This window comes from Rhea pennata, chromosome 3 (genome assembly GCF_028389875.1).
Source record: "Rhea pennata isolate bPtePen1 chromosome 3, bPtePen1.pri, whole genome shotgun sequence".
In the NCBI taxonomy this organism is placed as follows: domain Eukaryota; kingdom Metazoa; phylum Chordata; class Aves; order Rheiformes; family Rheidae; genus Rhea; species Rhea pennata.
This window is the reverse complement of record NC_084665.1, coordinates 53,909,009-53,922,855: the sequence shown is the minus strand read 5'-3', so window position 1 is coordinate 53,922,855 and position 13,847 is coordinate 53,909,009. Positions and strand designations below refer to the sequence as shown.

Genomic DNA, 13,847 nt, shown 5'->3' with positions numbered 1-13,847 from the left:
TTCCAGGTAGAAATACGTTTTGGTATTTCATTTTGACTCTGGAATAGTTGCAAGCTCTAAGTAAGAAAGATATGTTGTCAGATTAAGTCTTCTAGATCTTAACTTTAGGAATTGTTCATGTATTGCTACTTTATGGAATTGCAAAAGAGCAATCTATGACCAAGAAAAATGAAAATTCTATTGCCAGCACTCTTAATTAGATCTAGACCCAGTACACTTAACTAAACTGCTTTCCAATATCTGCTGCTGAAGGTAGGACTGTGTTTCACTATTAGTAGAACTGCAATATATAATTTATTAGAAGGAAAAATTAAATCTTCAAAACAGTTCTTGTCTTGAATGACATTTCTGAATGTCGTACACAGTGCAGGACCATTTGATTACTAAGTTTCATTAACTGTGTTCAATATCTTTACTGAAGTTAGGTTAAACGTTATTTTGGATAACACACAAAGTGAAGCAGAAGTTTGACCTTGTGACAGTTACTAGGAGAAACAATTTGAAAAATATTCTTATATTTATTAACCAACACAAACAGAATTTTCTTATTCTTCATTACTATTTTTGTCTACATAGAAAAGAGCTGTAGGTTTCACAAATGACAAAAGCTGCATGTACAGTCCTGTCCAATACTCATGAAGCAATGACAAGATAGGGGTAACAGAATCTATTCCCCATGAACAGGAAGAAATTTAAAGCACAGTTTCAATAGAAAATTTAAAAGCTATTTGAAAAAAATTGTTATTAATATGCTATTGCCATCTCTTATTTTATTGCAAATTCTAGAACTGTTGGTGTGATAAAAGGTATGCTCCTGGAACAAAAAGCAATGCCTAAGCAATCTCAGTGTCTTCTAAAAACAAATAAACCCATGCGGCTGCAGAAAGAAAAGCTGAAAATATGAAGTAAATTCATCCAAAAAGTTCAGAAACCAAAAGGTAAACAGAAAGAAGTCTGCCTATTTTGACAAGTTGCCTGGCTTTTTTCAAACTAGAATTTTGAGGTCATGCTTAACTGCCATCTCGGGCATCTAAAATTCATTAATATTGTTAATATCATAACTGAACTTTCTGATAGCTTAAGGCATCATTTATTGCACTGTTTTCATTTTGTGCTTTTCTCTGTTCTAGCAGTTAAAGTCAGAGTGGACAATTTCATTTACCAGTTTCCATGCACCAGTGCACTGTTGATATGTTTAGACTCACAAACAGGTAGGCAGGGATTCTTTCAATCAAAAAGACATTTCTTAGATGAAGGCAGAAATCATTAGAATTCTGTACATACCAATTTTTGTAAGATGTCTGTACTTCTTTAAATGATGTCTTTGCTAAATATTATCTTTATACAGGCTCTGACAGTCCTGTGCCATCTGCGGCTTTCCATATCATCATCTCCATACATTCCTTCTTTTTCCCTTTCCTTCCAAGTTCCTATGGACTACCCATAAATCTCTCCTGTTAGTTTTCTCCCTGATGTCAAATGCTCTGTGTGGCTCACTGTGACCTACTGCTGACACAGAAATGTCACTGTATCAAACCAAAAGATGCTTTGCATGGCCAGTTATCTGTAGTATTAGCATATTCTTGGTGAATACCACAAGAATGTGATGCAATCAACGTGCTGGGCTGCCCTAAAGGAAGAGGAATGCAGGGTTGTTTGTTCTGTATCTCTTGTTTGAGAGGCAGAGGTGGACCCAAATTTGTCTCAGTAAATCATTTTCATATGGAAAGTGGTGGCGGAGTCCCCATTTCAGCTTTTGTCACAGAATCCACATTATCGTGTCCTCATGTCCATGGAAAAGACAGTACCTGAAGTGCTTTTGCTAGGTAATGAAAACTTTGTGCTTCTAATCTAGGTTTACAGTGATTGTTTAGAGTGAAGAAACAAAGAAACTGAAAAATGTAACAGTGGCTGTTAAACATAAAGACTTTTCTGCCCAGCAAATAGCTGAAAAGATGGTAACAGATGATGATCTATAACACAGCTGAAAAAAATGCTGAAATAACTGCATAGCAATGGCCTTTATCAGCCATTGTTATTTACAATCAAACTGAAAAAAATGTGCATACTGTCAAAAAACAGCTTAGCTTTTATTTAGAGAATTTATGTTTTTAGGGAGATGATAAAAATGTGCTTAGTAGGTTGGCATTTCAGAATTTCTAGATTTGATCTATGGTTTCTACGTTTTGTTTATGATTTATGTGACAGATTAGTAGGAATGTATTGTATGCGTCTGCTTGGTTTTTGTTTTCGGGCTAATGTATTTGACCATAAAATGGTTAACATGCTAAATACTCCTTTTTCTATTACATGATGTAATCTTAAGCAAAGATTCTGCATCAGGATCATGATGATCCAGTTACTTTTTTCTAGATCTGTAGAGAACAGGGAACTGGCTTTCTGCATAATACTACTCATCTGGTTCCAAATTTTAGTGTATGTTATTTAATAAGGATGATAACTGTTCAATAGCAGTATCTTCTCCATTTCAGCTTTTTTTAAAAAAAATCTATTACTACAAAGGGCCTTCTAAAATCAATTCACAGAGACTGCTTTTCTTAAATTTGGATGAATACATAGATAATTTAATATCATGAAAAAGGCTACAACTGAACTTAGTCAGACTAGAAATCTGTGTAAATTCCTTGTACACTTAACTTAATGAAGCAGTTGAGCATAAAGCAGAATCCGGCACTGATTCCAATCCTTTCTTAGTTTAAATTTCAGTCTTCATAAACAACTTAATATATACCATTTATGTAGCATATTACTGATGCCAGGATTTGCCACTGTACTCGCAGTCCTGTTAAATGTAGATGAGGTTCTCACTACCCATAACAATTATAAAACCGATGGCACTTTTTTACATTCTAAGGGTGTTAGCTTTGGCATTTCAGCCAAGTTATAGTTCAGGAAATTACATTTTTCCTCCCTGTGTTTCAAAGTGGATAATGTGGCTTCAGTTCTCGTTCTGGCAGACAACTCTGCTGTAGGTTTTATAACGACCGTGTTTCTAAAATGAAACAAGCTGCACGAGCGGCAGAATAAATGAAGACTGTTTCTTTCTTTTTTCTGCAAAGCTGTGTCCTACAACTGTTCACCTCTGCACCTATCTGCTCACATTGCCATGAACTTTCTTAGAGAAGTTTTAGCACTCCACATCTTTGAACTATTTGGAGCACACATGGTGCTGATAAACGCGCAAGTAGGCCAACCAGAGCCAGTAACAGGTCAGAAAAATATAATGCAGTCTTTCATTAATCACTGATTTAGATTTTTCTCCTGTCTGCAGCTGTTAATGTCCATGGAGCTTGTTGGAACTTAAAATCCTGACACCCGGAGGGAACGAGGGGTGACACTGAATCACCTGCGGTGTGGTGGTACTGATGGAGAGGGGGGAGCGAGCGCAAGCTGATCCGCGCAGAAAACCTAAAGAAACAAAAAGCTAAACACTGCGGTGTGCGGCAGGGCTGCCCTCCCTCCAGCTCCTGGGGGGAGCACTGCCAGCCAAGGACGAGCCAGCTGGCCGACCGCAGTATCCCCGTCTCACCGCCCGGCCCTTCCCTCCTCCCCGCTGCTCCCCGCGGCTGCCCAGGCTCTCGGCCCCTCAGAGACCCGCTTCAGGCGCTCGTCCAGCCTTGAGGGGCGACTCGGGGCAACAGGGAGCACCGCGACAAGCTGGACAGCTTGTCCCTGAGCGGCACCTTCGCTTAGCCCGTTTACAGCCATCCTCTGCGGGACAAAAGCCTCCTCCTGGGCCCTGCCGTGCGGGAGGGAGGCACCTCCCGGCCCGGCGGCGCGGCGCCGCACCGCTGCCGCCATCCCACCCCGCCCCGCCTCGTTCCGGCGGCGGCGTGAGCGCCTCTGGCTCGGCTGGTCCCTCCTCGCTCACCGTAGCGATGCTCCCGGCTTCTCTGCGCTGTGAGGCTGCTTCCAAGATGGCGGCCGCGCGGGCGGCTCTTCGCGGCCGGATCCCCGCAGCTGGCTAGAGACCTCCCCTCCTTCCCCCTTCCTCCTCCGCGCCGTCCCCAGCGCCGCAGCGGGCCTCGCCGCGCCGCACACTGCCATCCGCCGCCATGCCGGCCTCGCTACATGCATGAGAGACGTCGCCGCCGCGCTGGTCTCTGCCGCCGCCATGGAGGAGCCGCCGCCGCCGGGGAGGTCAGTACTCGGCGCTGCCAAATAGGGAGCTGCGCGCGGAGTGGGGCGCAGGCCACCGCTGCCAAATAGTGGTACCACGCGGGGGCCGCCCCCCCCGCCGGGTCGGGGCCGCCGCGGTGCTGGTACCGGTGCTGGTACCGGTGCTAGTGTCGGTGCCGCCGCCCCTCCTGCGGCGCGCGGGCGCGTCCCGCGGGGCAGCCGCCGGGGGGGTCCGCGCTGTCGTCGTCCACCTCCCCCCTTCCCCCCTCCACTACCCCCTTTCAGTCCTTTCGCCGTGCAAAAGCTCCAGCTGCTGCTTCAGCGCTTTTCGGGAGCGCCCCCGAGTGAGAGAGTTTCGATCAGAAATTTCCAGCGGCTGCAGTGGGTAGGGCAATAGTTTGTGGGCACTTTGCACGGATAAACAAATCGTTTCCTTCTCTTCCCCCCGCCCCGCTGAGCATCAGGAGTAAACAAGCATTTCTCAGGAGTTCACTGTGCCAGCTCTCAGGAAAACTTTTACCAGCAGGCAGGACCGGAGCTGGTCTTTCAGAAGTGTGCAGAGGGGAGGGCATTACCTGTTCTGGTTCCCCGGTGAAGTTGGCAGAGCGTGACCTGTGCTTGTTGACTTGTGAGCCATAGTGACAGAAATACTGCCTTTAAGAAGGGCATCTCGTTTTTATAGAGGCTGTGATTACACCCAGCTATTTAGAGTTTCTCTAGCATACAGTAGAGTCTTGGAGCAAACGCCTTGTTTGAAGTGTTGCTTCTGGCAATACTGCAATTGATATTTGTCAGAAGATACCTTTTTTTTTTTTTTTTTTTTTTTTTAAAAAAAAAAAAAAAGAAAAAACAACACACACCTTGCACAAGGCTGGTGTTATGATGCCTGAAGCTTTTTGCAATTGCTGTTACCTCTTGAATGTGCTGACCAACAGATTGGCTTTTTGCAAGTCTCCATCTGTGCCCTGCTGAGAGATGAGGATGCAAATTACTTCATGGTTTAATGTTTCCAACTGACTGTAGAAGTGTTGCATAAGTGCAGGTTGTTAATTCTCTAGTAATTATTTCTACTTTTAAAATAACATCCTGTTGATGCACTTCACCTCTCACTAGGAGGCATTCAGGAAACATCTTTTAAGACACTTGTGTGATCAGTTAGTACTGTAAGGGAATAGTCAGGCACATTGCATTCCAGGTGCATGGTACAGAAGAGTTTCGTGCTGTCATATTCCTGAGATCCTTTTTGGATACTGCAAGCTACTGTTTCATACTGATACAGTAAAAAGGTAGTGGTGAAGTTTGATTTGGGACTGTGGAGTTGAACAGTAACTGTTTTGAATTTCCGTAAGTGTATTTTAATGACTTTTTATTTCATGAGACTATCAAAAATAGAGGGTTTGTAACAATTTAATTAGATTTAAGAGAAATATTACACTATATGAAAGCTAGTAGGGCAAGTGAGTTTATAAACTTCTGGGTTCCTGTTTATAATAGCTTTAGAGAGCAATTGTTCAAGTTAAGCAGAAAATGATTTAAAATGTGTACAATAGTGTGACCCTAGACCTGTGTGTGTACATGCAGAAGAGTAATCTGCAGTATGTAAATGGAATACACCCAGGCATTTCCTGTCTAGGACCATTTCTGACCTCTGCTGGATTCTGCCTATTAAAAGACAGTTTATGAGAGTCGGATGTGGGTGTGGATAGTGTGGTGGCAACTTTACCCAGCAAATGAAAATTGAATTAGTTATTTCAGAGTGAGCTGGTGGGTGGGAAGAAGATGTCTCAAAACGATTAGGTACCCTTAACTTGTGTAGGTGTGATTCATTTCAATATGCACATTATGTGCCAACTTCACATCTGCTTTAGAACAGAATAGTTTCTCTGGCTTTATGTGGTTCTATTTTATTTCTGTATTACTTTTAACAATATCTGAAACTTTTGCAAAGTAATTAAAGATTTAAAAGTTGGAGTTATGACTGTTTATTCAGTTTTGCAGTTGTAAAGTCAGAATCTTGTTGAAATCATTGGACTATGTACAGGTTTGAAATCCATTTGATGACATGGAACAGGCTGATGGCTTTCAATCCTGTTTGTGGAGTGTGGAAGTATTCTTAGAATACAGTGTTCTTCTGGCTATAACTGAAGCACAGTGGCACAGGGCATTCTTTTTAACATATTTTCTTCTGTGGGGGATTAACTCAATAATTCTCATTAGCAATACACCTACATTTATTGAAAAAAAAAAGTTGATTGCTTTATTGCTATGTGACTATCTAGTGTGTTAGTAATGTGTTGATCTTCCTGTAAGGATTCTCTACTTAGTTTAACAAAGTGTACCATTGCATTTATATTCTGACAAAGGTAAGCATACTATTTATTCAGGGCTTTGTTTGAATTACACAATTCTTAGTCCAAGATATTCCAAACCATTTGATTGAGAATCCATCTCCAAAAGCAAACGGTTTCTTCTAAATCTTCCTTTCTTCCCTGAAACATACACTTTAGGGTGGGAAGAGAGATGTGGGAGCTTCAAGCCAAAAAATAATCAGAGAAGCTAAGAGGAGATGCTGAGTTTGAGGGAGATTGCACTTACCCATAATCACTGCAGCCTACCCAGTGTCTAAGTGAAATGATGCTGCTAAACACATTTTGGGAAGGAAATCATGTTTAAATGGCAACCCTTCTTAAAAAGCAATCAAACAAAAAGTATCCAAGATAAGATGTTTCCACTTAAGTAATTTAGAACAGTAGTTAAAGCAGATTCATGTTTGGTGCTTCTTGATTATGGCTTTTAAGCTTTACATCTTCTGATCCAATCTGATCTTAGGCATGCCTAAGAACTTTCTGGCACAAAATCCACTGTAAAGTGAGGCCTTAAACATTTCCTTTGTTGGGATGCCAATTTTGATGCCACTGCAAAGGCAAGAGCCGTAGGGCTACTCTCACTTGTACTTAATTGCTTGTAGCCCTCTTTTCTCCTGGCATACATCCAGTGCAAAGGGTGAAGGAGGGAGCAGGACTGTGAATAAAGGAGGACAGAATTCTGCATAATGTGGATGCTCCTTCTATGCTGGGGAATTTTTCGGTGGTTTGTCTATCAGATGTGTTGACTGCATGATGACAATGAATTGGGCTGTCAGTCTGCAGCATTTGTTGTTTGGGGGAAGCCTGAGGTCATGTCATGAGTTGTGCTTAACATATTTTTCTTCTTGCTAAACTGTATCTGTATGACCATATTGTATCTGTGATGAACCAATTTAAAATTATTTTATTCTCCAGGGATCATAGCTTCAATTGGAATATTGAAGTGTGTAGAGCTTTATCTTTTTTTTTTTAATTTTATTTTCATGTATTTAAATGAGGTAAGATGTAATCCCTATTTTTCATATATTGCGTCTTCTTGTTTACATGTGCAAGATTGGGATGAATGACTGCTCCACCTACGCATAAACACACACGAAGTGCTGATTGAGTTGTCTTTGGCATTTGTAGCAGCGGGGATTAGTCTGTGTTGTGTAGCTGCTTGAGTTGTTTTTATGTCTGTTAATTAGTGCTGTCTGTGTCAAGGTTGGTTTTATTATTATGCAAGCTAGTGATATTGGGTCTTGTGGAATGCAAACCATGCAGACATGAAAAACAGATTTACAGAATTTAAAAGGATGAGGGATATGCGGTAATTTTTATTTCAAAGAACGAATTGAGAGTATTAAAGGCTTATAAAGATTTTGCATCTATGACAATAGCATTCCTTAAATTGTATACAAATCATTATGTTAAACTTAAATATATTTGGAAGTCTTTTACACTGCACGCTGCTAGTCAAATAGTGTGTTGACCTGGGTGAGCGTGGAAAGGTGCAGATATCTCAACTTTTGCTTTTCAGCTGTGTTGTTAGATTTACTATTGAATGTGGGCACATGTGCTATTTACATTTACAGGGCTACTAGTTTCCTTTATTTTTCATTAGCTCTTAAGTGTTTGGCTTGATGCTACACATAAGTTGGTAGTGATTTTTTAAAATAATTTATAAGTTTATTAATTAAAGTTTTAAATCATCCCAGGCTCATTCTTGCCCCACTACAAACGTAAAGCTGAACTGGAATACTCGCTCTTAACGTCCAGGTTTGAATGTCTATGTCTTTCCTAATGAGGAATGTCTTTGTCTTTCTTAATGAGGTGTCAAATGTTAAAGTGTTAGCTCATGTCCAATCCAAGCAATCTATATGTGAAATATCATCAGCTTGCCATGAACCTTTGCTTGATTTATTATGGATCCCAGAAAAGATGGGATATAACTTTATTGCCCTGATGAATGTCTCCTACTATCAGTGGGTAGAGGGAAGAGATTCACTCTGTTCCTTCTGCATCCCTCTACCATGTAATAGTGATGACTGCCATGCATTGCTTTCTAATCTGGCATACATTTATGGTTTATACAGTCCATAGCTTAGATGTGCTGCTGGTTCACTTTATTGTATTTACTTTATAAATCGAGTGATGTGTTTTTGTTTAACCATTTTGGCTGTAAAACATCCATCTAGTAAGTGATAACTGGGCAACAGCTACATACATCTTTGTTACTTCTTGGCTACACTGTAGAAGTGTCTTTGGACATGAAACCTTAAGTGCTTGGGATGCTCCAGACGGTACAGAGTACTGCAGCTCCTTTGCATTACACAGGCTTTGCAAAGATCATGGACTAGTAATCCAGATTTATAAAGTGTTTAGGCACCAACTTTCAGTAAAAATGCATTTAACTTCTAATGAATCACCTTCACCTTTACGTTCTTGTTGGCTTTGACTTCTTTGGAATGAAGATCAGCTGATAGCTTTTCTTCTCTAGGAATGGAACTTTCTACAGTAAGAATAAAGTTTGTGCATGGAAGAGTTTGAGGGCAGAGAAGACAAGGAGACAAAGGTCATTGAATGAAAACTAATGACTGTTACAGAACTTGCTATTCACTTCTTTTAGTGAAGGTCTGTGTCCTTCCTAATCTCTCACTGTTACATACCATGTATTTATAGTTGAGCCCCTAACAGTTTCTGGCACAGTATCTCTCTTCCCAGTAGTTTGTAGCTTCCTGATATGGCAGATTTTTTTTCCTAAAATCTATCTAGATTTGTCAGAATCAGATTTCTGATAGTTCTTAATCAGATGTTCCTTATTTTTGGGGGACCTTGGGATCAGATTTGTGTAAGTGCCAACAACTTAATCACCGCAGTTATCCTTTGGATTTATAATGTGCTGTATAATGCTCAAGCTTCTTCGTTTTAGTGATGAAAGCATAAACATTTTGGATCTTACCATAAATAAGTGCAGTTCTTGGACAAATCAGTATTAAAAAAGTTATTTTTTCTCAGAAATGGGTTAGGATAAAGTTGGGGTTGAAAATTAGGGTTAGATTTATGGAAGTCAAAGGGTGAAGCATGGTGGCTGAAACAAATTCATATTTTGACATTAGTCATTCTAAGGCAGGAAGAGAAGAGAGCTGATACTAGGTGGAGTGTGTGAAGCTCTCAGCCCCTGTTTCTACTCTTCTAGCTTCTGATTCATTTATAGCACCTCACCTGGAAGGTTTAAATGTGGGTCTGGAAACCTGACAAACCTATCAACATTTTCACATGTAACAGAGAAATGTCAGAAGAATTAAAATGGAATAGAAATGAGTCTGATGTTCTTTCTCTTTGAAATAACTTTTGGTATGACTTTAATTAAATAATGTCATTGCATATGGGGGAAAAACATTCAGATCTGAATGTATGTGTATATTCTGCAAAAGCTACTATGTCATAATTTAATTTTGTATGAGAAATTAAAATAATCCAGGAAGTAAACATTAATTAAGATTTTTCTATTTCAAATTTTACTAGTGAAAAAGAACAGGAAGTTGTAACTATTATTTTTTTTATGAGATGAGAACACGAAGAACCGCCCAAAATGTTAGAGCTTCATTTTATTTTTTATACTTATTTCTAGATGATACAACTTGCAGAAGAAAAAAATATTTCCTTACATCATGTAGGTAGGCCTCAATAGCTCTTATATCTGCTTGCAATAAAAAGATGTGATGAACACTAATTTGCGTTTTGCTTAGTTTATTCTTAGCTTGGCTGGCTCTCTCTCTGATTTCTTGAAACTGATCAGATTTTTATCATCAGTCAAAAGATGTTTCAGCATCTCTCCGCAGATTCAGTAGACTTAGCTATGTTTTCTTCTGACTGTATGCCTTTCTGTCATAAGTAGTAGTAATCAAGCACTTGGGAGCTTCTGCCCAAGCGTAGAGAAGTTTGGAAAAAGTGTTCACGAAATTAATTGTGGTAGTCTGCAGATATTGAGAAGCAGATTTGATTTGTGTTTTTCTATTACTGCAAAATCTTCTCGTAAACCAGTGTTGGTCTTGCAGCAGATGTACTTACTTTGTGCTTCTCAGACTGAGCAGGGTTTTACTGTCCTTGGTGCTTAATTTTTTAGCATGGTCTAAACCCTTAGTTTGCAAGCAGGTGGCAGGATGTAGGTCAAGGCCTTGTTGCAGCTTTAGGTGTTTGCATTGTTGCAGCTGTGCCAGTATTACATTCTGACTAATTACCAATGAAATTTTAGCTTCTGCAATTATTACTATATTGAGGAACCCTTGTTCATAAGTTAATTTATAAATGAGGTGTTGGAATTACCATAATTCAGTCAGTTCATAGTAGTGATACAGCTATTATACCTAATATTTTTTGTTTAGTATTGCTGAAAGTAAGTTACATTAGTTCTCCAGCTGACACAGACTGCAAGTAATTACACTCTTCTCCTTACTTTCATCTCTTCTTCCCACTCAACCTGAGGTTTCTGCCTTCTGAAATTTGCTAGCATAGCATCATGTGTATTTGGTTGCCCAATCAAATTCTAAAATGATTGATGTTCCATCTAACCTGGATTGTTGGGCAAAATCAGTGCAGAACCAGGGTCAGTACTTTCAGTTAGTCCAGTGGATCTTGAGGCCTGGTGACTCCTGGCAAAATGTCAGTGGAAACCAGACAGGGAGTGGAATCTTCTAAAATGTTTCAGTTGCAGAAAGAAGAGCTTAGATGAGGATTTGGTTTTCCATTTGCACCTAATGTGTTTGAATAGCAGGCTGTGTTTTCTTCCTCATGGTCCCTCCCCAAAACGGAGATACTCATTTTGAGTATTTAAGCAAAATTAAAGTGTGTGAGAGATGGCTAGAGGTCTTAAAGACATTGAATTCCAACAATCCTTTTCAGGGATAGAGCAATACTGATGGAGATGAGCTTGAATAGTGCTTGATGCTTGCACTGCAATATCTGCTCCTCCATCAGGGTTCTTACTGAAACTTCTCTTGCATTTGGGCTACTCAGCAAATCCACATAGGAGAAAGATTTTATGAAGTTTAATTTTCCACCATGTTACTGTTATTCAGTTGATTATAATGTATCCTTTGGGCATTAATCTTCACTAGTTCCTTCACTCTTGGAATGATTTCTTTCTTACTCTCTTGCTTCTGGTTTTGTGCTACATGCTTTTGTGTAATCTTCTGATCTTGTCCATGCCTTTGGAAATTTAACTTTTTGTGACTACTGAATTTGAAAATTTAACCAAAAAACATGCGTTTGGATTTTGTGGAAGTTTATTGCTAGCTAGGGTCTGCGAAGAAGTGTATCCCTTGAGCCCTTCCTTCACATACTGCATTGGAATTATATAAATTATAGCTGTCAAGATTGCATGTGAACAGGTTAAGTAGGTTGTGCTTGCACTTGTGTCTCTGCTAGTAGAATGAAGCAAGTAGCATACTTATTCCTAAAGTCATGCCCGAAACACTGAAAAATTTTTCAAAGGAAAATTTATTTATGCTCGCATTGTATTAGCACACATTTAGTAACTTTGATCTCTTATCAAAGGAATAGCTTTAAAAATCTCTAGTCTTTAAGTTTAACCTGGAAATAATGATCTAAAAATACTCAAATTTTTAGAGGTATTTAATATTTTAAAATGTGAACTTTAGTTTTTGTTCTTAAACTCTTTTTTTCCCCAGTTGTTACAATGGGCATGTGGGCTATATAATCTCAGTTGATTGTGTAATACTAATTTCTTTGCAGAAGTCTAACTGCTATTCATAACAGTTAGCAAGGCTACAATTTGCATAAGCAAAAAAAAAAAAAAAAAAAAAGCCACAGCATGCACTGTAAGTTAAACTTAAATATGTGAAAGTATTAGATATAGTTGTAGAAGTCATGGAAAACTCTTTTCAAAATGGTAGCTTGTCATCTGTCTTTCAAGATAAGTTTCAAGGTTATTTTTTCCCATTCATACTAGCCTCAGTGTTGTTGTGCCTTCTATTACATCCACCTTTAGGGTTAGAGAAATCAATAAAAGCTTGAATGTGACCTCTTTAAAATTTCCCCTAGCTTTCAGAAGAGATAGAAAATAAATGCATTTACCTGGGTGGGATTAACTAGCTCCTCTAGAAAGGAAACGTAGTGGGGATTCAAAGGTGATCTAACAGATTTAGCAATTGAACTGGAGAAAGACACTTGGAAAATGGGACCTATGAAGTGAAACGAGTTGATATTTCTTTCAGTTGGTGAGTAAAAAGCAAGATTACTATTAGGGCAAAAAATGCCTTAGAGAGTAATGTTTTTTTTCCTCTTGTTTTCTCCTTGTTTCCCCTCGCCACTTTTTTTTTTTTTTTTTAAATAAATACACACACATACATATACACAGTTTTCATACCAGAAGAGATGATACTTTAAAGTTCTCCTTTTGCACTATGAGATTTCTGCAAGTTGTTTTTTCTGCCAGACTTTATTGTTGAGTTTAGTTATCCAGATGCCTCTTTTTTGGAGTAAATTAATGATTACAAGATTTTTACGAGCTAGAAACTTGGAACATCAAAGGTCTTGTTCCTGCTTTCCCCTCCAACTCAATTTTGCTTTCAGTGCTCCTTGTTCATGGTGGGATGTGCCACAGGTTTCTGTGTGCCCTTGTTCTCTCTAGAATTTGGGAAGGCAGCAGGTAACAGATATGCTTTTGATTTCTTTCCTCAAAAACATGGGTATTTATTTACCAAGAGTGATGATTTCTAAAAGCAGTAAAATTTTTTTACTGGAAGATGATAATCTAAGCCTTAATAGAGGCGCAGTACTTCATACAAGTCTGATCACTTCCACCATCCTTTCTTTGAAGATTTTTCTGTTCTTTAATTTTCTTACACTAGAAGAACTCTTAAGGAAGACAATATTTGCTGTTTATTTTAGTGGTAGTGATTCAAAGAAAAAACTAGTCTTCTCTAGCTTACCCAGCTTATTATAAGGATAAAAATAAAAAAGCCACGCATGTGCTCAGTTTCAGGATGAATGCAATGATATTGTTGCAACATAGTTGCTAAAATTTGTAGCAGTAAGCCATATTAGTAAGTTAGCAGCCATCACAAGTTATTGGTGACCCAGATTTAATGTGGATTGTCCAGAAATCCTGAATTCAGGTTTAGCTCAGTTGGTTAAGAGCGTGGTGCTGCTAATGCCAAGGTCGCAGGTTCAATCCCCGTACGGAGCTATGCTGAGGGTTGGACTAGATGATCTTCAGAGCTCCCTTCCAACCTTACCATTCTATGAATTCAGCTATGCAATATCCAAATGTAAATCCAAAATCAAGTATCTTTGCTATGCTGCTAATCCATGTTAGGCCTTAGTATGAACATTCTT

The 13,847-nt window shown here is 39.3% G+C and overlaps 1 protein-coding gene across 6 annotated transcripts in view; it reads left to right on the top strand.

Moving 5' to 3' along the window:
- Window positions 1-3,911: 3,911 nt before the first annotated feature.
- MAP3K4 (mitogen-activated protein kinase kinase kinase 4) overlaps window positions 3,912-13,847 on the top strand; it is an 80,169-nt gene continuing 70,233 nt past the window's right edge. For all 6 annotated transcript variants that reach the window (XM_062572315.1, XM_062572313.1, XM_062572314.1 and 3 more), the window contains exon 1: window positions 3,912-4,161. In XM_062572315.1, coding sequence (XP_062428299.1) covers window positions 4,097-4,161 — 65 coding nt within the window. In that variant the 5' untranslated portion in view covers window positions 3,912-4,096. The remainder of the gene's footprint in view (window positions 4,162-13,847) is intronic.